The following is a 27,975-nucleotide window of genomic DNA, read 5'->3' as shown; positions in this document are numbered from 1 at the left end:
AAGCTTTGTCTCATCCTTTTGTATGTAACTTGTTGTTTTCTTATAACCACTATAACAATATATCAATAGCTCTGATCATACTCCCTAAACACACACATCTAAAATAAAATCAGACAGACTGGATGGAGTTTAGTATTTTTTACTGTTGTATTCAATTACATGTGAGTGAACAGGTAGCTAAAACGCGACCTTTTTAATTAATCATCACTTCTTAAGAAGCAATAAACAAATAAAAGGATAACTTTCGAGTGCTCAACATGTAACAAAAATATGGCAGTAGTTGGTACATTTATCAACAAGGCACCAAAGGCATTCATGTTTGATTGGTATCCCTGGTTTTCTGAGAGTTGCCTGAATAATAACAAAAACCTTCTCCTGGATGGTGAGTGTTAAAAAGTATGTAAATAAAAAAGAATGACTAATAAAAAAAAATACTGAGTATATTCCTTCTTTATGTTGTACCAGTGCTGGCCCTTCCAATCCCTGACACACAGAAGGATAGAATGAAGGCTTGAAAAGTCAGTACAAGTACCCTTGTTGTCTTAGTCAGATGATGTGGTGTCAAAAGGAAGGTGATTAAAAGAAGAAGTCTTTGTGGTGGGTGAAGTGGCCGTCTACAAAGGAGTATAAAAATACAAGCATAGTTCACAGAGAAATAGAAGGAGAACAAGCCCCTTCTCACACACAGCCACACTAACGTTGGGCCTAACAAAGACGTGGATGAGGTGACACATATCATATTATATCATTACTCTTGACCTGGTGTGCTCCAAATAGGGCTCCGCCGAGGCCACCGGGTTCAGTGGAGGTGTGCGTTGAGGTCGTACTTCTCGCAGAACTTGTCCGTGAAGGGGATGCAGGTGAGCAGTTCGCACCACTCGCACTTGATGGGGTAGACGTAGAATAGCACCACGAGGCCTGCAAACAGCCCCACGAAAACCAGCAAGAACACCATGATCTGGCAGCGCTTGCGGTACATGTCCATGCGGCCGAAACTGATGTAGGGGAGGAAGGCGAAGGACAGGAAGAAACCCGAGACGAAGCCACAGATGTGGGCAAAGTTGTCGATCCAGGGCAGGAGGCCGAAGGCAAAGAGGAAGAGCACCACGCAGAGGAGCTTGGTGAAAGCCCTCCAGGGCTGGGCCAGGATCTGCCAGCTCTGGATGAGCTCCACAAACAGGCAGGCCAGGATCCCAAACTGAGACCCCGCTGGACCCACCTGGCCAGGGAGGATGACCATGGGAACATGTCAGCTTGGTGTTTACTTACAACTGAACCAGTACAAAACATTATTTCTGTCACTAAATGTTCTCAGTAACCATGAATAGCTGTATGACACGGTGTGTGTGTGTGTCAGTTTGTGTGCCTATAAGACAAGATTGGCAGGCATCACCTCTGCCCTGTAGGGCAAGAAGATGGCACTGGCCAGGTTGCCCGTGATGCCACTGAGAATGTAGATGATGGATATGCGCAGCCAGCCGGCCAGTTTCTCCAGGTCCCTCAGAATAGTCATCTGGAAACATACTGACACCATGCAGTGCAAGATCCTGAAACATAACATGAAATACGGGATCACACATTTGTAAGTAATCCCCCAGGTCAATAGTGGCTAACGGAAGTGTGTCCGTGTGCGTGAGTGTGTCAAGGCAAATCTGCGACCGCCCGTGTGGCCTCTGCACGTGCTCCAAGATAATCCCCCTGATTAGAAAAGCAAACATCTCAACAGCCAGCCAAGGATGGATTTCATCCATCCAACATCAATGCTCTCTCAAAGAAGGCACTTTCTTTAATTACCCTTGAGACAGATGAGAGGCAGAACAGACAAGTGCTGCGCCTGATAAATGATCCACTCAGCTCTTTCTGAAAAGAGATAGACTGATCACGGTGGCACAATGTTTTGCACGGCAGCCTCGCAGCCTTAAGGTCCTGAGTTTGATTCCCGCGTGGGGCACTGTTCAAACTGGGGGCATGTTGTCCCAAGGCCTGTTTGTGAGAACGACAGCCAAGTGAACATATTGTGTACCGGTACACACCACAACATCCTGGCGGTCTGTCTATCATAGTTTAGGGGTCATGGGGTCTTAGGGCTCTTAAATGTCATACAGCTATAAAGTCAGGTCATTTGAAAATCCCCCCAAACCATTTGAACCAGTTATCACCCGGGCCTTTCTGTGTGGAGCGCATTCTCCCTGGCCTTGGTTTCCTCCACAAAAATACAACCCCAATGCAGAACCATGCAGAGCAAGAACAGATGGCTCTCCTGCCCTGTCCCCGACCAAGACATGGGCGTGTGCTTTTGGAACTGGTCCTTGGGTGCGGCTGACATAGCTGCCCACTGCTCCTGGTTGTCCTTAGAGGAGGGACAGGGTGGGTGGGGAAAAAGCAGAGAACAGGGGGTTTTTTGTTGGACACTCCGGCCAGGGCCGGCTCTAGGATTTTGGGGGCCCTAAACCAAAATAGTGTAGGGGGCCCATTTGATTGGCAAACTTTTTTATTTTTTCAATTCCTTTTGGGGGGGGGGGGGGGGGGGGGGGGGGGGGCGAACCAATCGCGGAGCCATAAGAAAAAAGGTTACGTTTGTTTATTGGGTGGGGCCGACCATGACTCCGGTATGCGTGCTTGTGTTCTCAGTGTGGTTGCTTTCTGGATGTGGTGTGTGCTGCCATATGTGAGACAAATAAACGTTTCTTCTTCTTCTTACACAGTTAGAATTCTATTCTATGAGTAACACTCTGGCTTTGGTGAACAATTTAAAGTGCAGTGCAGTATTAGATTAGTGAGATAATAGGGATAGTACAATTATATATGCATACATCGTACATCTCCATCCGTTTGACATTTATGTAGTTAATAAAAAGGCACCAAAAGTACAATTCACAACGAAATTGTGTGCAGAAACCCTCGTTTCTGGGGCTTGGTTTGAGTAGAAGGCCCCTAACTCACCCAGCATGGAGGAACAGTGAGAGCCACAGCCTATAGAACTGGTCTGGTATTTCTGGGTTGAGAAAAGGGAGTAGGCCACACACGTCATCCATGCAGTGCACCTGACAGAAAGAGAAGCACGACACACACCACGTATGAAGCAGGAAGTCATGCGTTCCTGCGTCTTTCTGTAGAAGCGCCATGTAAATATGCGTGGACAAGTACACTGAGGATGTCGGTGCTATATAATAGAACGCCAACAAGAATGTAACACGTTCAGTCTGGGCACTCAGATTACATACAGTCTGTGCCCTCTGTTCAGGTCAGAACTGTGCAAAGGGGATTACTGAAAGCAACATGTGCCCAGTCAGTTTAGAATAGCCACGTTGGCACCCTCTATTTTGATTAAACACTTAGTAATCTCCACAGCAGACTCCACAACAGTCAGACTTATTAACCTACTTGGAATAGGTGCTTTTAGGTGAACTGTCTGGACCATGTCAAAGTCTGGACTGGCCAGGTCTGGTTGTTGTGCAGAGGGACTTTGACCAAATTGACATGCATCTGTATTAGTAACCTACTGTTACACAGGTACAATGCAGGTAGTGTTGGTACAATGTTCACCTCATCTGTTGAGGGACATGGGATGGGTAGAGAAAGATGCTTACTTGGGAGCAAAGAGTAGCTTCCTCGTGAAAGTAGCCCTTCATGAAATCACAATATTCCCGGGACGTGATCTCACACCTGAGGAGCAGTGAAACCAGAGTCAGTTCAACCTGGCGATGGTGACACCTTTGCTGTCTGGGTTCAGGGCCACTGCATTGTGGACACCAGTGTGCAAATGAAGAGACCGGTATGGCCTTGAGGGTTTGGTCTTGGTGTTTTTTAGAAGTTCTGGGTTCAGGTGTGGGTTTCTCTCACCTTCCTTTAGTGCCGATGCAGCAGGGCCGGCCTGTGATAGTACAGTCTATGTGAGGCAAGTTGGTGTGGTTCCCTGTGTTGTACCGGGTGCAAATCTGAAGGCACAAAACACAGGCAAAGTAAGATACTTCCGAGCTCCTTTGAACTCTCATCCTCGGGCGAAGAGAGCATGGCGCTTCTGCCAATACTTACTGGCCACTTGGTGATGTCATCGGGCCATTCGTGAGGCGACACGGAGGCCGGCTCGAGACAAATCCTGGGATGAGAACATACGTCATGGAATACAATCCACTGGCTGGAAGTCAGATCTCAATGCTTGACAGTCAGCATGCGAGTGCAGCAGGCTTTGTGCACAGAGTGCCGGTGTCTCACCTGGGATCCTGGTGGCACACAGAGCCATACTGTCTGTTCTTGCCCTCCAGCTGAGGGGTGCTGGAATGCCCGGGCCACTTGACCCACACGGCCAGCGTACTCTGCAGACAAGTAAGTAAGTAAGTAAGACTTTATTTACATAGCACTTTTCAGACAAGAATTGCAGCTCAAGGTGCTTTACATAAAATCAACATAAACAATAATACAAGTGAATAGATCTAAAACACATCACAAACAAGCACAGAGGGGATGTATACACTGCCTCCGATTATCACGAGGGTAGAGAGATGTTAGTAGACCGAGGTGGTGAGATGGTACGTAATGAGGGATCTGAGTTTGAGTGTGTGTGTGTAAGTGTCTGTGTGTGTCTTTGTGTGTCTGTCTGTGTTTGTGTGTGTGTGTGTGTAAGTGCCTGCGTTTCTTTGTGTGTGTGTGTGTGTGTGCGTGTCTGTCTGTGTCTGTGTGTGTGTGGTGAGGGACTCACAGAGCACTCCTCCTCTGAGGTTTGGACACAGCCTGAGCGGTCATTGCGCACGCAGCATGCAGAGTTGCGTTCGATGGCTCTCTTTTCCCTGATCAAGCTGTGCACCTGTTGGTCCTGGCGCATGCAGGGAGAGAACTTGGCCCCCAGGTGGATGAGAGACTCCTGATGGAGATACGACAGCCAAGTGAACATATTGTGTACGGGTACACGACAGAACACAGCATTCTGGCGGTCTGTCTGTCATAGTTTAGGGGCTCTTAAATGACATGCAGCTATACAGTAAGGTCTTTTGAAAATACCCAAAAACCATTTGACAGCCAACGGAGACCTATTCTTACCGAGCTGGGCCCGATCCAGAAGTTCTCTTGTTGAACAAACTTGACATTTTCATATACGCCTTTGTTTCTTAAAACCTGAGGAGCACACGGGAGAAGTATTTTCACTCCACCCCATTTCAACACACACGTCAGTGAAAGTGTCCTGGAGGAGCGCTTCCATGGAGCACGCTACTACTCACAGAATCAACCGTCTCGTGTTGGGAGAACCCCACTGGTGCGATCCCATAGATGCACACGGCCAGGATCGTGATTAACAAGTGGACAAAAGTGATCCAGTATGTAAAAAAAGGCCTGGTGGAGATCGAAAACAAGCCCTTAAATTAGTACAATACAACAGTCAAGATCCTCAACAACAAAAAAGCTTCCTAGTACTGTAACTGATAGATGGGGGAGGGGTGTGTGTGTGGGGGGTGGGGGGGCACTAGAGATGATGTACGGCATGAACACACCTATGGTCGTCCATGTCCTCTATCTGCCTCTTGACGTAGCTGTCGATGCGCTTGCGGTACGTGCGGTTCGTAAGCTTGCCCACCATGCCCAGGCCGTAGGGCCTCTTCTCCCGGGCGAAGAGCTTCTTGACGGGCACAACGATGCGCTGACCCCGCCTCTGGCCGTTCACGCTCACCACCTCCTGCCGCAGGGGCACCTTGGGGGGCCCTGGCGTGCCCTCCTTCGCCTTCCTCCACCCTCGCTCCAGGGGTCTGAGAGAGGAGAGGGAGACGCATCGCTGTCAGTCCGAGTAAGCGGTGGCCTGTGACTGCATGTCTGCCGGGAGGGAAGCTAACAGTGGCCGGTGTTTCCCCTTGAGGGGCACCTACAGCATGAGGTGGCTCCTCTCCAGCTCGGTCTTGTCCAGGGCGCTGCCCGTCAGCTCGGTCTCCTCCAGCTTACTGCTGGGCTCCGCATCCTTGATGGACGCCTCTGACAGCGACTCAAATACCTCGTCGGCGTATGTGGACAACTCCTCATGCATCATACAGTCCTGGAGGGGCCGGGCAGGTCAGTTAGGAGAACAACACTGAACTAATAGGTCCCTCAGAGATCTTTTGTTTCTCTGGCAAATCTGTAAGAGTCCACTAGGTTGTGCTGTGGTTCCATTCTGCGGGCATGATTTAAGAGGTCACACATGCCAAACGTGTGCAGTGTGGAAGTTGCATTACCCTGGCGAAGAACGAGGTGTCCAGCTCATCAGGGAAGTCGACCACATCCTCCTCCATGAAGCTGGCAGGGGTGAAACTTCGCCTCTGTGCCCGCCGCAGGGTATTGTCCCGTAAGGAGCGCCCCTAAAACCACATATGCACACACACACACACACACAGGCACAGGCACATGTACAATACAGGCACACACATAGACACACACACACACAATACAGGTTGTAAAGTTATGTAGGTACATAAAGTACAGTTGGGTTTTTCTCATGCCATGACGATGACAAATACTGTAGTCTACAGTTCCACATTGCTGTACTTTAACAACACAACATGCATATCCACAAATGATCACAAGTCAGGCAGACATGATTGTTATGGAGAACTTTCCTCAATTCACACGCACACACACACACACACACACGCACGCGCACACACACACACACATCTTGTCCATGTCAGGGGGGCTTTCCACTGAACAACATGGCACAGCATGGCACACTAAGAGAGGTCTCCACCACTGGCACCCCACAACACTGTGAGGTTAACCCTTTGTCCGAACAAATATGAAACACGGCGTTGTTCTAGAGGGCGGGGGGGGGGGAGGGGGGGACTGACATCTAATGCTCCACTAGGAGACACGACGGAGCGAGCACGGCTGCTTGCCCAACTCACATGCACCTCACCTGAAGTGTTTGATCATAGGGGCACTGGATGGGAATGGTTTGGATCTGTATGCAACAGACAAGCAATGGTCTAACAACAACACACGCACAGAAAAACCTATGAGTGACAACCAAACCTGGCACAAAGACTAGAGAATGCCTTCCAACATTTGAGAGGGAAGGCAGAGAGGCAGAGAGACAGAGAGGCAGACAGACAGAGAGGCAGAGAGACAGAGAGGCAGAGAGACAGAGAGGCAGACAGAGAGGCAGACAGAGAGGCAGACAGAGAGGCAGAGAGGCAGAGAGGCAGAGAGGCAGAGAGGCAGACAGACAGAGAGGCAGAGAGACAGAGAGACATACAGAGAGGCAAAGAGGCAGAGAGACAGAGAGGCAGTGAGGCAGCCTCCCGTCTCTGGAACTCCCTGAGGCCCTAAAAGCTCACCTTGACAAGCGCTGCCGCGGCCCTGAAGCTCATCTTGGCCACCGACTCCCTCTTGCGTCGCCGTGGCAGCCTGTTGAGGCCCGAGCGGGAGCTGGTGAAGGAGCAGAGCGAGGCGGCGCCGGGGGTGATGGGCGTCTGGGGGACGCTGTAGCCGTCCACCTCCTCCACCATGCGGAAGGCCCGGCCACGCGCCAGCGGGTCCACGATCTGGAGAGACACGGGAGGAGCAGGAGGTCAGGGTTGCAGGGATTCACAAATGAAGGTTTCAAAGGGAGTGGTAGTGGAAAGGTTTCGGTGTTTGTGAGGCTCTGTCAAAACGGGTATATGTGACTGTACTGACGGTGGCAACACATTTCCTGAAAAGGGCAATAAATAATCGAATCGAAAATGCAGAAATCTGAATCGTAAACTGTCCCTTTAGGGTGATGGGTGAAGGTAGGAGGGAGAAACTCAAACATCTTCAAGGTGCTGGCGAGGATGATGATACTGTACCTTCTGCATGCCATATTGGGAGGAGGGGACGTAGAGGGGGGGTGGGGTCTCAGTGCTGGTCAAGGAGATGTTGTCCTGGCTGGGTAGGTCCATCTCTCGGATCACCTGTGGCTTCAGCTTCCCGTAGCGCATGCTGCAGTGACGCAGGCTCTTCCTCTGCCATTTCTGTGTGGCGTCGCCGTCCTTACTGACCCCGAACCAGTCCGCTGTACCCCTGACACCACAAACACTGACCACTCAGACTGGGGGCAGACATCTCACAGACCCACACACACAAGCTCTCACTAATCACCACGACCCCAGCCCTGTCCGCACAGAGAGATTCCCTAACCCAGATAGCTAGCAGGTGAGAAAAGGCTTCTGAGACAGAGAGCCGCAGATATGCTCCACTCTTCAAAGCTGTCTCTGGAAGAGTGGGGTGGGCAAGCATGAAATCAACTGATAGGGTGACACTGTCCAGGGAGTGAAAAAAAAACTAACGGGCGGAGAGAAAGCGAATAAGCCCAGACATGTTCCAGCCCAGACACACACACTCAGACTCACACACATACACAAATCCAGCTCAGATAAGACCTTCAGACTGGCATACTCTCTCAGGCATATGGAATCTAACTTGGCCAGCCACTAATACCACTGACTTCACAGTAAATACCATCCTGTAAAATAGAGATGTGCTACAGATCAGCTGTACGTCTTAAAAGTTGCCAAATTCAAAATTCTCCTGCATTTCAAATGCAGTTTTGTGCTACCAAAGTATACTTTCTACCAAAGCTCTGACATGAAATGTCAAGAGTAGATAAGTAACTGAGCCAGGCGTTATCCACATACCCTGAGGGCAGGAAGAGGAAGTGGAAAGATTTCAGAGGAAGCACTCAAGATCAGGCTCTGTTTAAATAGTTCAATCCTTGCAACAGGGTGTGTTTGTAATTGTCTAACAATCTTACGCCCCTAACAAAAATGATGATCTCTGACCTGCCTATTGTTCTGGGCAGATACGGGACCTAGATATGATGAGTGAACCATGTGGGTGATTAAATAGCGGTCCTGTCAGCTGCTGTGTCATGGTCCACCATGTCACCAGGGTAGCCCTGGCCTGCCCTTCTGGCCTCTGCTGCTATAAATAGAGGCCAGCCTGCCTGAACACCTGGTCTGCCTCTGCATGAGCCAGTCGAATCTAATCTGCGTCCAGCGCGGCCCACGCCTGCCCTTCCGCCGTCAAACCACCACTGCGGAGGATTTCAGCGTCCGCTCGCACCCAGTCTCAATCAATAACGGTCCTCAAACCAATCGTTTGGAAACGCTGTTTGACAGATGTGCTCGAGTTGTGCGCTCTGTCGCATGCCACACAGGCTCCCAGCTGGCTGGCCACAGCTCTAACCACAGTGGAATGCGGTGTAGCTTGTTCATTCCAGGAAAATGGCAGATCTGGGTTTGGCCCTGTGTTCATGACTAATCTAGAATGAATCAGTAGTGATGAGTCATAGCAATACCAGTCATGCCAGTAAGAAACAAATGAACAGTGTGCTGTCAAAGCATCCCTATTTTCGATGCATCCTCCTCACACATAATGCAATAAGTGATGCATGCCTGTGCTTCTGTGAAGGCCATGTACTCAGATAGACAACGACCCGGGCCCAGGCCCAGACCCAGACCCAGACCCAGGCCCAGACCCAGGCCCAGACCCGGACGCGGGCCCAGACCCAGACGCAGGCCCAGACCCAGGCCCAGACCTAGATCCAGACCCAGACCCAGACCCCTTCCTGGGGACCCCTGCACTAGCAGTACCTGAGCAAGGTTCTGGAGAGGGAGTGATGTTTCCTGGGAGCGTGACGCGCAGCCCGCTGGCCCTTAACGGGCACTGTGTTAATCCTTTCAAAGTGCACCCTCCTGCTGCTGTAGACGGCCAGAGCAGGGAGGCAGGAGGAAAGGGAAGACAGGGCAGGAAACAGAAGGAAAGAGAGAAGAAAAGAACAGGAAGTCAGAAGAAAAGAACAGGAAGTCAGAAGAAAAAGCAGCCATAGAGTGTTACAGCCAACGTGCCATTAAGAGTTCAGACGAAATTGTTAGGAAAGACCAGTGTAGGTCATGCTTTTGTTCAAAGTCCCCCAAAACAATACAAATTCCCTCACTAGGGAGAAGTGAAATGAGGGTGTCATACTGAGATAACATTTAGACAGAGGGTCTGATTCGCATGGAAAAGGCAATTATCCCAGCTAATAATATACTGTTAATGCACAGCCACAAACACATGTTCATGGTAAAAGTATATCCAGTTAAATCAATACATGATGAGCAAACAAACTGTGAAGAGTATGTCAGGATCCATGACACACACTCACACTAACACACACCACAGCATCATGCCTGGGGGCCTAGTTTTGCCTTGTAATGTACAGTTCAGTAATGTCACACATAAGGCCACACTGACCATGATCGAACCATACTGACTTACAAATAGAGGTGGTGAACAAAAATATTATGAAACAAATCCATGAATTGAACAAACATTTATGCATGCTCTCAATTGGGCTTACTCATGAGTACAGGCCTTCAAGAGTGGTCACGTGAGTTCACGTGAATGTGTTCCCTCACCTCTTGATGGTCTGAGTGATGGAAGACTGGCGCTGCAGGGCCGGCCGTCTGGAGTCAAAGAGGGGCGGGGACTGGAGGTGGGTGGTCTCCACTGGCATGCTGATGCTGCGGAGGAAACCCTGGCGCTTCACCGGCTGGTCAGACATACAAAGAAACAGACAGACAAACAGACAGACAAAGGAACAGACAGGCAGGCAGGCATGGAGAGACCACCATTAGAACCACAAAATAATGAGACATCTAAAAACAGCAACATGGAGCCTTTGAGAACAAAACCAAAAGATTTTGTCTAGACAAACTGGCATGATTTTTCAAAGAGACATGGAGTTTGAGAGAGAGAGATAGAAAGAGAGAGAGAGATAGAGAGAGAGAGAGAGAGAGAGAGAGAGAGAGAGAGAGAGAGAGAGAGAGAGAGAGAGAGAGAGAGAGAGAGAGAGAGAGAGAGAGAGAGAGAGAGATGAGGTACCTGAACAAAGGTGGCTGGCTCATCTAGGGACACCTGAACCGTGGGAATGTCCAGTTTGAGCCATGGAGGCTTCTTCCTCTGCAAGCTGCTGGTGCTCTCACGCCGAGGTTCAGCCATGCTCCCTGCCCCGCCCCAGACCTGCCAGCTACAGGAGAGAGAGAGAGAGAGAGAGAGAGAGAGAGAGAGAGAGAGAGAGAGAGAGAGAGAGAGAGAGAGAGAGAGAGAGAGAGAGCGAGAGAGAGACAGAGACAGAGACAGAGACAGAGACAGAGGACAAATAAACAGTCCAGTACAGACAGAGAGAAAGGGAGAGGCAGGAGAGAGAGGGAGATGGAGGAGAGAGAGGGAGAGGGAGGAGATGGAGAAAGACTCATTTGTAAATCCAGCAATGTGTAATTGCTTTCACTCTTTCTTGGAGGAATGTAATTTTCCAGGATAATTAACATTCAAATGTTCAATCAGCTGATGATGGCCTCGGGCGCCACAATGACAGCGGGAGTTGCAGACTTCTCTCACAAGAGGGAGCTGATCGTCTCTCCTCGCAGGCAAAGTCTGCCGTCACAGAACCAACTCCTACAGAAGCGACAGCTAAACATAAAGAGACTACACCACATATGTTTACTCTCACCCCCCAATCCACACTGAACCATTTAACAAAGCAATAAATATTTGTGCTGTAGGAGTGGGAATGTTTATAGCCTGAGGACTAATCCTTTAAAGATTAAACCTTAAATGTAATCCCGTTGTGTTGTTTAAACAGCTCTCCCTCCCTGCCAAGAGTCTGTGGGAGTGTCTGAAAGACTGTGTTTTAACCACATTCCCATAAAACGGCGTGGAGACCACAGGTGGTGACTAGGTCACATCCACATCCGCCTCATAATCACCAGCAGGCCCTCATTTCAACTGGTGGCCCCAAATTGTCTCGAAACCTCATCTCGCTTTGTGTCTGTTTAGTAAGACCCTGTCATTTTCTTTATGGTGCTTATATAGTGCTACCCTGCCAGGCAAAGCTAAATGTGTATTGAACTGTATATTTGTTAGGGTGGCACTCATAAAATGCCATTCCCTTCACATGAACCATTCTACTTTAGTGGTGGTAAATGTAAAAATGTGAATAAGAAACTGCCTTCCACTGTGGAACAACCGCCTTCACAAGTTGGTTACTCACTCTTGTCCCTGTAATAGAATCCCTGTGAATGTGAAAAAACTTCACACCCTTGTCACATGTTGTCTTTCTCCTCACAGATTCTCCTTTTGCTAAAACGCTTCCCAGGACAAAGGCCTCATGTGTTCGGTTCTTTCATGAGACAGTGAGCGTGGCAGCCATGCAGGGTCACTCATCTCCCTTCTTCTCTGGTTTCAACCTGGGGTCCCTGGAAGGGCCATGGCAATGGCCAACATCTGCTTCATGTTGCTTCTAAACCACTGCAGACTCCTGTTTTATCTCAAGTGATGGGAGCATTCAAATGAAACATAAATACCGCCACACAGCCAATGGTGGCTGACAATGGAGGTCAGGGGAGGCCAAGCTGAAGCTTCACTAACATGAAGGTCAACAGGACTGTGTTAACGTTTAGCCCGACCGTGACCCCACTGACAGCTGATGCACAATCCATCAGTTCACAGACAGACACTAGAGCAATCCGGCCTGAATCATAGGCTGAAGGAAAGTGGTTTTCAGAATTTGCTCCCAAAATACTTTCACAGACACACACACGCACGCACGCACACCACACACACACAAGAGAGCAGAGGGCACTGAGGGCACGGGCCGGCTACAAACCTCTAGTGCAGTGCGTCGTGTGCTTCTATGAAAGGGGAGTAGGGCAGGTCCGTCATCCATGCCACGCTTGAGGGTTCTGCCCCGCTGCACAGACTAAAGGGGGGCTCTGCTGTGGAATGCTGCCTGACCTCCACAACCTCTCTGTCTGTCTGGACTATGATGACTGGGGTGGATTAGGCTAGGCAGGCAAGAACAAAGCAGATGGTGCACCGTGTGGACAGGGAGAGGGAGACCCCTCGAGGCTCCTTTAGGGAAATGGACTGAGAGCAAATAAGGTGACACATTTTTATAACACATTCAACTCAGTCACAACTTTGGGTGGCAGCTCTGGCCTTCTCTCTTGATTTTCCTTCCAGGGGGAGTCAGGACTCGTGAAAGCATCCCTGCTCTACCACTAAGATGAGTCATAATGGCCCCATCGCAAGCCCCGCTAAACGAGCTAGCAATGCCTGCAGGAGGTAATGTGAACCTGTCTGCGTTGTTGGAAAGCTTGCAGCAACCACCCACGAAACAAACCCACAACCACACAGTGGCTTGGGGGTTTGGGCTCCCGTTATTTGATCAGTAAAGCCAGCAGCTCAAACAGCAGGGCTGCTAATGCTCTCTGATCCAGTCCAGAAGGAGCTCCACATCCCAGGTTTGCAGACGGGATGACTGGATGATGGGGCACTAAGTGCGCTCCGCACTGATCATCATCTGCTTCCTGGAGCCAGCAGCGGACGGAGGGAACCCTGCCTCTCTCTGTGTGTGGGTGGGTGCTGCCGAGGCCATGATCCAGATGCTCCAGGGTTTCTAACCAGCAGACTGGAAAGGGTCCACAGCTAGCTTCTGATCACCTCTGCTAGCCCTCTCACCCTCACTACCTACCTCTCTATTAGGATATCCAGGTCACAACCAACCTCATAGCCTCCCTGCTCTGCTATCTCATTATCTGCTTGCGTACTGGGTGATGTATGTACTGTGTTTATAGTATGTATGTAGACGTGCACTTCAAATGTCAAAATTGTGAGATTTAAGTGAGCTTGGCTGACATGTTTGACTGGTTTCACGTCACACTGAAAACACGGTGAGTCATCAGCCTTCGACAGGTGCCCATGTACATTGAAAGCTAGGGCTTCTTGTCCTCTTCCAAAGTCAACATGGCAGCTGACTTGGCTAAAGGCTGAGACCTGACTAGCTGGCAGACGAAAGCAAGACGCAAAGGTAACCACGGAGACAGAATCCCGGGCTCTTGGCAGAGACCACACACTGCTCTATGCTGGAGTCTGAAAAATGGCAGTCATCTCCTGTCACCAGGATAATTAGAGTCTAGTGGGCCTGGACCAAGGACACGGCTATGCTTGACTTTACAAAGAGGAAGTTGTTGAGTGCAGGAGGTACCCTTGAGAAGAGTTGAGTTGATTGGTTTCTGGTCTTGGATAAAATCCCAAAGTTCTGGATTGTCCTTCTCCTAGGATCGTTTTTCTGCAATGTTTGCAAACCAAGAAAATGTAAGCTAACTTGTTTAATCTTGTTCTTTAAAAATATTTGTTTTTACTTCCAGATTCAGATCTGAGTCATGCTCCAGTACCTGCGATGTTCAAGATACTATAGGCTTCATGAAATTGCTTCTCATCAAGAAACTGTTTCTTTCAACACAATCGCAAGGCACACTTACAACCCTACAAGCCTGTTTGTTCATTCTAGCTTGGAGCTGTTCTGACAAGGCTCCACACAGCAATTTCTCTCTATTATCTGTTAGAAGACAGACAGGCAAACCAAACAGACAGGACAGGTAGTGTTCTCTCTCCAGGTGCAGGCCTAAAGAGGTCCAGGCAATAAACTGACCCTCAAATCACAGCTCTGTCTGACACTGAGTAACTACAGCCTATTGTGGTATATGTGCTCTTTACACTCTTGCTCAATGAGGTTCAGGCCATCTATTCATATTAGGACTTGAGAAAGCCACTGAGTCGTGAGAGGTGATGTTCAAAGGTAGACTTGATGGCTGTCTGTAAGTTTGACTTTCAGCTAGGATCTGCTCCAACTTCCTGTCAGACTGCCTGTGTACAGAGGGTGTTGGGCTTTTTTGGTGTTCATTGTGCAGATTTCAACATCACCCCTTTCTCACATTTCTGACACCCAGCCCATGTCACATGAGAACGGAGAGTCATAAAGCGCATTTCCTTAATTGACACTTCTCGTTTCGCAATCGTCTTACATGAAACTATAAATATAGCCCTTTTCTATTGAAGAAACTAGGTTCGGTAGAAGATAAAACATGATCTGCAACTGTTTTCATATGGGCTTGTAAGATGCAAAACAATAGACGTTGTTAAAAGTGACACCTTGATACATTGTCACAGTAAGGTAATACGCTGTTGCCAGTATGGCTGATCTCATGCTGAATCTCATTAATTGAATTAGGAAAACTGTTGAGGGGAAATAATTTAGATTATTCAAAATACTTTGCATTTCAAACATTCCATACCAATCATCCATGAGATCTCTTACTGAAAAGTAAAGTGAAACTGCTGTACAGGAAACCACATCAAGTCAAACAAGTATGGACAAGGGGCAGCCGATTTCTCAGAAGTGTGTGTACACGCGCGCGTGTGTGTGTGTGTGAACATGCGGTTGTGTATGCTTCTGTGGACAGCGCCCTGTGTCCTTCAGGGTGACACATTCAAAGTCATGTGAAATGGAATGTATTACTCCTGCCATCACTGCTCCTCCTGCCCCTGCTCCTCCACCTGCTTCTCTTCCTCCTCCTCGTGCCTTGCTCTGGTCCCAGCTCATACCCCTGCTCCTCCTTTTCCTCATCCCCCTGCCTCTCCTCCGGCTCCTGCCCCTGCCCCGGGCCCTGCTCCCACCCCTGCCCCTGGTCCTTTCTAGGGGGAAAGATGGGTCTGAGGAGACTGGCAGATCCAGCCTGATGTGCAGGGGCAGTCGCCATGATGGATGACCTCATTAATCTGTTTACTAAGGCGGCCGGACACTTCCTTCCTGAGAACAGCACTTCCTAGCCCCAGGCTCCTGGTCTCTCTCTCCCCTTTCTCTCTCTCTTTCTTAGACTCTTCTTTCTACTTCTCCGTTTCAACAGCACACTGCTTACCATAGCCCTGAATTGTATAAACCTCTTCATTTGTATCTATTTTCTTTAATGTCTCTGCTCAGTTCTTCACTAAGTGTCTCAGTGGAAACTATGTGTATGCATACTATTAAACTACAGTGTTCAAGGTCAACACATTTACCCAGTGTACTATGCACTCAGAACTGAAATGCTGACAGAAAGACTCTGTAACATTGACCTTCATGTTACTAGAGCAGTCATCTGCCATACTGTCCTTCCCCACGGTTGGAATCAAAGGTTGACATACAGTTAAAGAAACAATGGAAGGGAAAAATGCTGTTCAGCAGCTGGCTTGCTTATCCAAACACTGATCTCTCTTTCTCTCTTCTCCTCTCCACCTATAGCAGAGAGCGTACAGTATGTTTGTAAGCAGAGAGTTAATGTTTAACTAAATTCCTACCATGAAATGCAACTCACTTGGGGAATTCCCCAAAGTTGCATGAACCGAGTGTCCCAACAGAAGAGTTTTTATGTAGGCTATTATAAGTAGGTTCAAAACGAAAATTTCACAATAGCCCTCCAAACCCCACCCACAGTAAAAATGCGAAGGAGCTTCAATAGACCCCATTATCATTGAAGTGGATGAAGGCCAGGGGGAATGTTCTAAGCAGTTTGCAGAAGCATCTGATCTGGCAATCGACCCAGTTCGAGGATCTAGAAGTAAATCAATTGCATCTCATAGTCCTTCTCCCTCTGTTGTATAACTCTTACCCATCTGAGGCCCATCTGGGCTTTGACTGTAGCGCTGTGCTTTTGATCTTTATATAGCAAAGCTCACTACCAATGAAGAATCAATTAAGAAGCTGACAAAACCTGCCAAGCCGTTATTGCTTAGTTTGGGACCCATGGAAGGCTTCTGAAACAGAAACAGATTACGAGGCTATAAATAAACTCATCACGTTGGAGCGGAGACAGAAACACCAGGTGACAGCGCTGATTGTGGGAGCTGAGTTGGATGCAGAGTTGCCCTGTGACATAACCATGGGGTGCATTGCAATGACAATTGTCTAACAGGGCGGAGCAGGGTGGTAGCTTCTCTCTATCTCTCTCCTTCGCTGCCTCTCCCTCTCCTTCTCTCTTTGTCCAAACGCCCCTTTGTTCGTCTCTGACGATGTGCAGAGCCGTGTTACTCAGACCCATGGCTTCCACCCACATGGCCCCGACATGAGGCATTTTTTCGCTGGGTTTGAAAGGAAATAAAAGGACGGTCCAAATCTAGGCGAACTTACTGGCAATTTTCTCTACTCACAGGGAAGGAAATACTCCTCATACTGCAGCTGTAGGCCATAGGAGGCCTGGCCTACTAAAGCAGCGTTGGCATTCTGTGTGCCACCGCTTTTAACTGAACTGACACAGTGACATGTGACAGGTTGTCACCCCAAACCAGTCCGTCTGACATTAAAAAGCAAACAGACACAACAGGAATACCCACTGCAGCTGACCCGAGGATCGAGTGTCGGGGCATGGGAGGGAACGGTTGGCAGGTTGGGGAGGAATGGAGGGGAGGGCTGGAGCTGGGCTGGGCTGAGCTTGCGTGGCTGTCACACCAACGAAAACTGTACATCCAACTGAGTGTGATCATCTTGTATTTCGATTTGATCTAATTGGACTTGTTGGATATATGGCTTATCTAGTGACTTAAACAAGCACACAGGTGCCAGAGGCAAAGTCACACATTTGAAGAAACATTTCCAACTAAAATTCTCCTTACTGCACTGGCAGCCAAATGTACCTGTTTTAAGCATAAACAAGCACATATCAAATATGTTTCCACTTGAAACTGATAGGGTATTTTTGCCGTGTAGGATGAGAGAGATAGGGTAGGTTTTTGCAGAAGGACCAGTCTGGCAGAGAGAGTAGGCTCATGACATTCTTTGAGTTTGCTCAGACAGAGCTTTGCCAGCGCACCAGAGAGACTGGTGCAAAGTTAAGACTTACAGTGCTAAGTAAAAACTCAAGACAACAATGGGTGGGAAAGTGAAACTACCCTGCTGTTAATGGTCAAACTCTGCTACTGTCTAAACAGTGTTTGCAAAATGATTTGGTCTTGTGCCAGAGGTATGAATTGTACACAGGAGCACAAATGGCTTTCCAAGAGTGTGGTGTTGTGAGCACCAGGCTATTTATAGACCTGAATGGCAAAAGAAGTTGCTGTGGATGAAACTGTAGACCGTCATGAAAAGGATCCTGAGAGATTTAAAGACAGTATGGTGCACAGTATACAGCGTATACAAATATTTTGTATATTTTACAAATGGCTTTGTATATTTTACGTAATGTGCATTTATCTCACAAATGAGAAATCCACAATGTTAGACAAAACTTCACTAATGGGGAGGAACATTCGGAAATACGGTAAAGCAAACATTTTTAGTAAATCACCAGGGGCAAAAACCAATTAAGACTACCCTCTAAGAATCAACAGGGACAAAAGTTTACAAAAACTTTTTTCTATGTGGATAAAACATTGCTGGGGTGGATAATTCAGTAGTTCAATTATTTAGCCGTTCTATACTACTGAATTATTCAGTGTATTTCCCATTGGTGCTGGTTTGCACACACAGGGATGGGGCGATCCACTTGGCCCACTTCACTGACTGTCTCCTCTCTCTCTCTCTCTCTCTCAGCTCCACTCTGACCCCACAGCACTTAAAATAGTTCATCCCAAATATACAGTATCTTCACTCTCATGGACAAACATGCATGCAGGATATGAGGAGACTCTATGCCATCAAACTTCAGACCAGGCCCCTCTTCCCTGGGAAGACCATCTTATTTAGGCCTGCATAGTACTGACTGTGGTCAAAAGGGGCTAGTTGCACCTTGCCAGATAGTTGAAACTTACAAACTTAGCTGAGCTGATGAACACACACTGTCCCAATGTAACCAGGGGTTAATGACTGGGCTCAGTGTGCTGGCATTGAACACCCTGGGTTCTATCATAGTGGCGTAGAGGAGTAACAACCAGGAGTGGATCTTAAGGAATTCGACATGAGGATGATATTCCTAAGGATATGACCTGACCACGTTTCAGAGGGCAGCAGGGAAATAGGTCAAAGGTTAACCAAATGGGGGTGTCCCGGTGGCTCACCAGGTAAAGTGCAAACTGCACAGCCCAGGGCCCCGGGTTCGATTCCAACCCGGGCCATTTCCTGTATCCCCTTCTCTCTCCCCCTGCCTTTCCTGTTTGTCTCTCTGACTGCCTGACAAATATTTGAAGCAGAAAACGTCAAAAGAATATTAAAAAAGGGTTAACAAGACACTCCACAAGACAGAGCGACAAGTTGAGACAACTACATTTTTGAGTGGATGCCTTAAATAAAGAAATGTTCAAACTAACAATAGAGCTGCTCTAATAACCTGTAATTAATCTGAGAAGGGCAGGTTCACATGAAAGACAAACCACAGTACCACAGAGTGCCATTGTAGGACTTTAGATTGTGGTATACTGTCGGTAGACAGACGACTGATAGACAGACAGATAACACATCTATGACTATGAAAATTATTTGGTTTACATAACCAATTCACAATTCATCCCTGTATTTAATCCAGACCGTCAAACCAGTTTAACAAGATATATTCACAGAGGGCTACGCAACATCTTGAAAACGTCCTCTGCTATTTGACAATCAATAACCTGAGTATTGAACTTTGCTGCAGCATTTCACTGCGAGTCTTTGACCTCTCGAGTCCCTACCTCTATTGTCTTGACACAGAATTTGTTAGGCTTTACAGCTTCTAAAGTGTCTCAGCTTATAAACCAAAAGAGAAATCTTTCTTTCCACTAGCAGAGTGGCTCCCAGATGCATCTCCAAAATTACAGACAAGCACAGTATTGTCTGTAGGAAGTCAGACGCTTTCCTGTTAAGTGAACTAAGGAGGGGACTCTGAGCAGCAGCATGCCCAAACAACATGTGATCCCCATCGAAATAGTTTCCAGCATGATATCAGCCTGAATCAGGCCTACAGAAGGAGGCATTGTCTCTTCCGCATCAGGCTGATACACATAGGCCTGAACGAGGGTCATTGTCTGGGGCCCAATCCAACTCTCCAACATGAGAGAGGGAACCGCGCTGGACGACTCATTCCTTTATTGATTCAAATGGCGGCATCAGCAAATTCTCAGTTTAGCCAATTACTTCCTGCAGGCATAGGTTAACCCTGTGATGCCATAGGATAGCTGTTACTGACCAGGCAACAAAACAATCTATTTATTAAGTCCAAGAAACAGAGTGTTCTAGAACTGTTCTAGGTCTGCGCTACCTTACTCACCGGACTCTTAAAGTAAATACCCACAACTAATCATCACAAGTAAAAATATATTTCACAAAGGGACCCCTGTCACCGCTATAAGTTCACATCCTCCCTGGGAGACCACCAGCACTGAGAGGTCACATTACAGCTTATTTAGGAACGGCTGGAAGGAAGAAGACAACAGAGAGCTCGAATGGAGGCAGGAAATACACTGCTGACTGGGAATCTTGTCACGTCCGCCGTCACGGAAACCACATGCACAAGTATACACTTTCATCCCGTGAGTGGACATGACGAACCCCTCTTCCTCACACGCACCACACGGAGAATAACACCCCTCTTCTTCCTCGGCGTGACACCGCCTCTGGCACTTGTGTGCTGGCAGAATGTGAGTTCCCAATGCGGTGTGAAATCAAAGCTTCTGTCCCTATTGAAGAGAACAGACGAAGCATAGCCTGTTGCACTGGGACAAAGGGAATTAGCCCGATTAAACATGAATTCAGGCGTTGAAGAGAATGGGAGCAGTCAATCCAGCCTCTAATCTCTGATAGAAGCCAATAAGGTCAAACTGCTGACAAAACAATGGCACGGTACAGTAGGACAGTCACGATTGCTCTGTTGAGGGGTGGGATCTAACACCACCATGACTGGTGACCACAGACACACTGCCAGAGAAAACACGAATGCCTCACTGTTTGAGAAATAGTTATACTGTAGCAGCTGAAATCTTAATTTAATCATATGCATAATACCTGAACACATTAATCTCCTAATTTAAGATTAAACATTTCTGTAGTATATTTTAAAACTTAAACTTCTCTATAATTTATTTTATTCTGAGGGGAATTATCCTCTGTGTGAAATATGATTTAAAATGTTTTTAATCCTTTAATACAGATTGGTCTGCCCTTTGTGGTTAATTAGCCAGAGGATTTATCTTGGCTCATCTTCCATGCACTGTAGCAAGGCTTGAGCAATACCACGCTATGTTCTGTTCCCCCACCTACTACATGTATGACAGAAAACCCCACCATCTACGGAATCCTTTTTTTTCAAACAATAAAAAAAATCTTCCTGATTCATTGTGACACCTATTCACCATTGCAGAGGATGAGCCAGTATGCCCTTGAAAGGTCTATACGTGAATGACTCAAAGAATACACAGAGCACCTGCGTGTTTGGAAAGATGGCGGTCTTGGAACCATTTATGAAGGATTGATTGTCATGGAGGTTGTGTGATCGATCGTAATCTCATGACTTCAAGGCTGGTTTTTACCACAAAATGATTCACAACATATTGATAGCATGTGTCACAGATGTACTGAACATAATCTTCCATAGCTACAGCTGCAGGGCTACAGTAGAGACACAACAATTCAATAACGGTGCAATCATTGGATATATATCGTACACACAAGCCACAGACACGGTAGCTCCTGACATACAATGCAGAGGGGGGATTTAATCAGCTGGAAAGACCTATTTAAATTCACAGTAGATCACTCTGGAATTCTGGGAGGGAAAATGATTCAATCACAGACAATATTCAGGGAGATGAGAGGATAAAACATGTTAGGCATATCATGAGAGCCGATGCTGAAGCCACAAATAGGCAGGTATTTTCTTGCTGTGGTTGAGTCGGGCAGAGTCTCACCCAGGATGAAAAACAGCAGGTGCTTACTCACACCTTGAACATCTTCCCCATTTCCCACAGACACTCCTTCTTAACACATTCCCACATGCGTCAACTTCACCAAGCTCACAGTCTGAACCATTACATGTGGAAGAGCACTCTCAAAATTGTTTCACAAAGTGACTGTTCTTGATCGGATCTCTTTATGTTTCCAATCCAAGTAGGGATATATCTGGGTCTGAAGTTCGTAGAAGTTTCTTTTCACAGATCGTGAGGAAACAGGGTGTATTTTGAGATGAATGTGCAAAAACAGAAATGGATTTACAGTAACTAGAATATAAACAAAGTCTTAGGTCACCATTCTACGGAGGGTTTTTGCACGATTCATACAGCAGTAAGAGTGTACAAAAGACTACCTATTAAAATACAGAGGAAGTTTCAATAACCATGAATTTCACCTGGATAAGTCTGCATTTGACATCACTTTGAATTCCATCTGAACACCCTATCAGGATGTTCATAGAAGGCCTAATAGACCTGGAAGGTAACAAAACTATCTTCCCCTCCCACACACATCAACTTTAACACAACAGTATCAAACAAGTCCATCCTGTGTATTTACCTGTGCCTGATAAGAAGACTTTCATCAAGTTATCTGGAAGTAAGTGTGATCCGGTGGAACCCTCAGACATGAGGCCAAGGTCAGCCATGTCGTGGCCCAGCTGTGCAGAAAGAGCAGGGGAACTCCTAAAGCACAAGCACAGGAAGGCTGGGAGGTCTGGGGGGGGCTGGGGGGGGCTGGGGGGGCTGGGGGCAGATCCCCTGGGGCTGCCTCTGGCCCAGTGTGGAGGCCACTCTGCTGCATCCTACAAAGGACAAACACTCCTCCAAAGAGACGAGCTAAGTGTTTTCCACTCTTGTCAAACAGGCAAAAGACCCAGGAAGTCCCAGGACCCCAGTTCTCACACTGTGAAACAATTGACATGAATTATGAATGCAACGTATGGAGTGTGAGGATGAACATGCACTTGTAAACAACTGCCACAGAAATGAATCCTTATTCTCCCCACAGCTGACAATACAAACTGTCTCTTTGAATTAAACTATTATTGTTTGGGGATCCCTCTTTAACATTGAATGTGTTTCCATAAGGGTCAAATTAAAATGTGCTTCAACGATGGCTTTCACCCTGGTGTGGAATGCTGTTGCTGGGCACATTTAACTGGGTGGCATCACTGATAGCATTTACATCATCTTCTCTGGCATAGAGTAACGCCAAGTTCTGAGAACTGGCAAGTGGAAAGGAAAGTTGGAATGAAGATGCAGAGTGGCAGACAAGAACAGGAGGGCAGACTACCGGCAGAGCAAAACAGAAGTATGGGATCAGGTGCTTACTCAAATACAACTACAGTAAAGTAAAGCCATTAGTCCCTCCAACGTATAGAGCTTCAAACCAAATTCAATGGATTGATTGAACTATGTATGTGTACAGCGTTCGTACAACTTTATGACCACAGAACACTCCAGAAGTGAGAGGCTACGTCAACACACTTTAAAATTAAGTCTACGCTACAGTGGTCCGTTCATGCTGGTATTTCAAACCCTCAGTCAAATTTCTGGTGACAGTGTGCTGAGGCCTCCGTAGAATGAGATGTGCACTCTCATTGACCTGCCAAGACCCACTGTCAGATATCATTACACGGTTCTAGATCCCCCCTCTTCCCAACAGGATTGTGAAGGCCAAGGCAGGGACTCATGAGCACACCCTCATTTCTTGGAAAGACCAGTAGAGTGACTGGGGCCCACGGTATGTGATGTCGGTGGCACTGTTAAGACTGTTCAAATATAACTCTTTATGTGCTTCCATTAAGTGAACAGTCGACTTGAGTTTACAACTGATTCACAATGAGGACTCGCAGGCCCAAGGGTCCAACGACTCGCGGCGCCAAAGATAGCATCAGAGAGACAGGCCGCCCTATTTAAAACTGCACCCTCATCCCTACTGTTACAGTACCAGGATATTATATCAGCCAGGACGTTTCTAGACTTGGTGCTATTCTCTTGCTTCACCATTCACTCTTTCAAAGGTCAGAGCAATAAATAACTGTAGAAGTCAGGTTCTCAACACTAATCTAGATGTTTGCTGTGGTCCATAGTGTCAAGTCTTTTTCAGAACACTCTTGCAGTTATATGTTCTGTGGTCTCACAGGAAAACTGTCACTTCCTTACAAATAAGGAGCAGAGAGAATAACAAAAATGTATGTCCTCGCACTGTTAAAGAAAACCCCTATATATCCCGAGTTAAGACAAAGATGTACTCAAAGAAGTACTCATAAACTGCACTGCTTAAATATTGCCAAGTTTTTGAAAATGATGTCAATGATGTGATCTGGGCAGTGTCTAGGATATTCAGAGGTATGCTGTGAACTGTGTGTACTCTATAAGTAAATTCTGGACAGATGTGGACCAAAACACATGAAAATCCTCCTCCCATTTCGTTGCTGAAAAAGACAAGAGTTTATTGGGATATACCTGTGGGGAAAAACATGCTCTCTGAGAGAATCTACAGGCACAAGGAAAAAGATCAAAGCACAAGGAGCGCTTCCTGCTCCTCAAAGTTCCTGTCTGCTGGGAACTCCCACCACCTTCCCACGTTACGGAAAGTTAAGTGAGCCCCAGGCTCAGATGCCATCCCAGCGAGAACACAACCAGGGATTCACACAAACCCAGGCAAAGGCTCAAGCCCCATCTCACATACATTCATCTTCTTTTCAAACGGAAGCCCCCCCCCCCCCCCACCAAACATATTTACAGCTCAAAACCAACAACAATGTGATGGTTTTACTCATCTCTGAGCACGCTACTAAGAAACTCCAATCTGCAGTCATAACAGGAAACGCAGGCATCTGAGTTTCCTGGGGGTCTTGATGATCCCAGTTGAAGTGGGTCTGCATGGGGCCTGATGGATGAGGTGTTGACGGAGAGAGGGGCAGAATGGCTTGCTGGCAGATAGAGCCGTGGAGACCAGAGATAGACCTGAAATAGCCCTGCTGCTGCATTATGGCATTACATCATATCTCAGTTTTCAGTCCTGCTGGCTCCTGCAACGTGCCACCTCCAAGATGTTATGGGAGGGGCAGCATGAGCTGCACAGCCGGGGCTCATATAATCAAGCAGCAAACACTGACAGGAAACACTCAGAGACCCAGCAATGGTGCTTTTCTTTCTACAGCACACAACCAAGCTTGTGAACACCCAGGGGAGGATGATGCAAAGGAACAAACAAATGCCCATTATGATAGAACCTACTCTTCAAATGAAACAAAATGGCAGGGGATAAACATTGAAGAGGCTTATTCCTAACTTCACATTATGTTGCAAAGATTTTGCATTTTGTGGTACGTTACTTGTGATTTTTTTTGTTTTGTTTGCTGATGGTGTAAGAGCATTGCCTGTCATGGCCTTGTACTTGAACTGATAGCCAGAGGGGTGGCCTTGTGGCAACACCTCAAAAGAAAGCATACTGTTGCTGTCTTGAAGCACAGACTGATACCACATCACAGCTAAAGAAGTGACCAGTTAAACAAACCACAGAGAAGCCTTGATCACATGGGGCTTTTTGGCACCTGTGAGTTTCGTTTTTTGTAAAAAAAAATGTTTTATGGTGGGGACAGTCTTAACTTACGTACTGAGCAAGAATAGCTCAACGATTGTTTATAATGCTGTAAAACAAGTTGGTTTACATACGTAACAGCTAGAGGTAGACAAGGGTTGCTTGAATTGTAACATTGCTCGTAAAGAGGGCTATGCAAATACATTTGATTTGAATGGTGACAGATTAATAGCTCTACAGGTTAGAATTTTTTTGATGAAATACCAATGATTTATGACCACTTATTATTATTATGTAATAATGTAAATACTGATGGACTACTTGATTTTAAAGAGAAGCCAAGTTGTGAAGACAATGTTACTGTAAATGAATGGGGATAGCACTGGCATGCTGTGAGCACAGAGATAGTTATTCACGTGGCCAATTGGGAGGTATCATGTGATGCAGATGCTTTTGATGCTGAGACTGCCTTCGTGATTTAGAGGAGTACACACATGGAAGTGTTCAACCCAATGAACTCACCTCAGGGTACAGAGAGAGAAAGAGAGAGAGAGAGAGAGAGAGAGAGAGAGAGAGAGAGAGAGAGAGAGAGAGAGAGAGAGAGAGAGAGAGAGATCATTCTGTACATTTTGGGAAAAACCCAAGGGATGATTCCACAAACACAACATGGTTAGGCACATTTCTGTAGACATTTCAAGGAAATGCACAAAAGTATTGTGCTGGGAAAAGCATCATCATCTCATGGCCTAAGCATAAGGAGGAGGAGTCTTACTATTACTATCAGGATGTGACTTATGTGTCACGCAGGGTCAGAGCAACATCTGAATCCTGAGTCCAGGATTTAAGAAATGAACATGCTCATTACAAGTCACCTTCGAAACATTAGTTTGTATTTCAAGTTCATGTTTTAATGGTTCTATGGTTGTGTTATTATGGATGGAATCTGCCTGTGGGAAACGTTAGTGATTGCATTCATACATTTGAAGACTGCACTCTGGAGGTGTGTTTCATCCTAATTCCAAATTCCAGATGTGGCCTGTGAAGTCATAACATTCACATACAACAAGTAATACTAACTCTAGTGTATATTTATGTTTCCACATTTAACAACAATAACAATACCAATTTAATTCTCAACCAATACATCATATGACAATAAACCTGTCAAAATGAGATGTCTTGCCAACAGGACCAAGGTGGTTCAACACACGCACCCTGGTAGATACAACACCTGTAACAGAGACAGTGATGCACACTTGGCTGGACTGACAGCTAGACAGATACTGCACCATGACTCACCCAGGCATGACTTCAGTGTGCCCCTCAGCAGCCCCCTGCCCCGTAACACACACATACCAGCCCACCAACACATGCCAGCCTGGCTATTCCCTCGGCCTCCTTCAACGCCAGCACCCTCTCTGTTTTTCCAAGAGATCACTGCCCCCCCCCCCCCCATCCCTCTCTCTCGTTCTCTCTTACTCACTCTTTCTCTACCTCACAGATTGACACTTTAAGGGTGGAAATATTCTCTCTCCAGTTTAGTCGAAACCGAGCCAGAGGATGAGTGTGGCTATCGGCATCACACATCATGTCCCTTCTTTAACTGTATGGTTACATCACCCCCCACGATGACACCTCGATATAATGTTTCAGAAAACACTGGGCACACATATTAGAGAGGGCCACGTGCTGCTCCCTTCGGCCAAAATAATATAGCAGATTGAATTTCATAATCTCACAGTGATGAATCGGATTAGCCAATTCAGCAACCTCTATATGGCCAGGTAATGCATTTAAATTTGGAATGTAAGGTAGGCATTTGACTCCTACTTTATGACAGCTTGGACATGGAGCCTAAGACAAGGAGAAATAGCAAGAGAGGGAAGTTGTAAATTCAGCACCTGCGAAAACACCCAAATAAATATGTAGCTGTAAGGGTCTGAACGTTGTGGGTAACTACTGTAGTCTGTAGAAGACTGTGGTTAAGCGATGTGATAAAAAATACCGGTATACGTTATCTTTGTATCCAGTGTTTCAGAAAGGTAAGTGTTCTAAAATTACATTAAGTATGTTGCCTCTGTTTCCAGCTGGGCTGAATGGATTGCAATTGTTACTATTCCAAATAGCGACCGTGCGCGGGTGTCTCTAAACAGTCAGTGGTCTTGGCAAAAGCAACGCGACCGAGGGTTGTTTTGTGAGCGGTCTCCTGTCCTGTTAGGCTTTATTCTCTACCCGGCACGGACGTATAATCATTTCATTGCCGTAGTCTACTACCAGTCTAACCTAAAGACAGTCTACAGTATAAACCAACTCACCCTTATGAAAATGAAGTCAGATGTTTTCCAGTGAGAAACAAAATCCGGATGTAAAGATTTCAGTCCCAAGGTATTTGATGTATGTCACTTCATTCTCAGCAGGGACAGATAATGTGTTAAGGTTGCTGCTGTTTCTGTCTGAGTGGCTACTCTATTCTTGGATAACAACAACAGCTACGACATTCCCAAATTGTGCAATAGAGGTCCGTTTTTCTTATTCCCACGCAGTGTCCAGCGCATTCCCACACTCCATGGATCAGCCGGGGTAAGTTTCTTCTGCCGGTGGTAATTCAGTTTCACCGACTGCGAGCCCCGCCCTTGAGCATGGAGAGACGCTCTCCGACCGCAAAGCCTGTCAAACTCAACAGCCAATCCGTTTACCTAGGGAGGTGCTGCCTCACTCGGCGCTTAACGGGT

The 27,975-nt window shown here is 46.9% G+C and overlaps 1 protein-coding gene across 3 annotated transcripts; it reads right to left on the bottom strand.

Moving 5' to 3' along the window:
- Positions 1 to 123: 123 nt before the first annotated feature.
- rhbdf1a (rhomboid 5 homolog 1a (Drosophila)) lies at positions 124 to 27,940 on the bottom strand. 3 transcript variants are annotated; one of them, XM_047038136.1, is made up of 19 exons: positions 27,559 to 27,940; positions 10,846 to 10,990; positions 10,380 to 10,504; positions 9,573 to 9,680; positions 7,788 to 8,001; positions 7,296 to 7,502; positions 6,198 to 6,320; positions 5,856 to 6,019; positions 5,487 to 5,738; positions 5,217 to 5,328; positions 5,038 to 5,112; positions 4,700 to 4,861; positions 4,216 to 4,316; positions 4,036 to 4,099; positions 3,844 to 3,938; positions 3,591 to 3,666; positions 2,944 to 3,044; positions 1,394 to 1,547; positions 124 to 1,219 (listed from the first exon to the last, which is right to left on the bottom strand). In XM_047038136.1, the coding sequence occupies exons 2-19, from the start codon at positions 10,960 to 10,962 to the stop codon at positions 800 to 802; spliced, it is 2,670 nt and encodes an 889-aa protein (XP_046894092.1). In that variant the 5' UTR covers positions 10,963 to 10,990; positions 27,559 to 27,940; the 3' UTR covers positions 124 to 799. The 3 variants fall into 3 exon arrangements, with proteins under 3 accessions (XP_046894092.1, XP_046894091.1, XP_046894093.1); XM_047038135.1 differs by having other exon boundaries at positions 10,380 to 10,513; positions 27,559 to 27,938; XM_047038137.1 differs by lacking the exon at positions 9,573 to 9,680 and having other exon boundaries at positions 10,380 to 10,513; positions 27,559 to 27,935.
- Positions 27,941 to 27,975: the final 35 nt, after the last annotated feature.

This window comes from Hypomesus transpacificus, chromosome 17 (genome assembly GCF_021917145.1).
Source record: "Hypomesus transpacificus isolate Combined female chromosome 17, fHypTra1, whole genome shotgun sequence".
In the NCBI taxonomy this organism is placed as follows: Eukaryota; Metazoa; Chordata; class Actinopteri; order Osmeriformes; family Osmeridae; genus Hypomesus; species Hypomesus transpacificus.
Note: the sequence above shows the minus strand (reverse complement) of the source record. Positions and strands in the feature narration are given on the sequence as shown.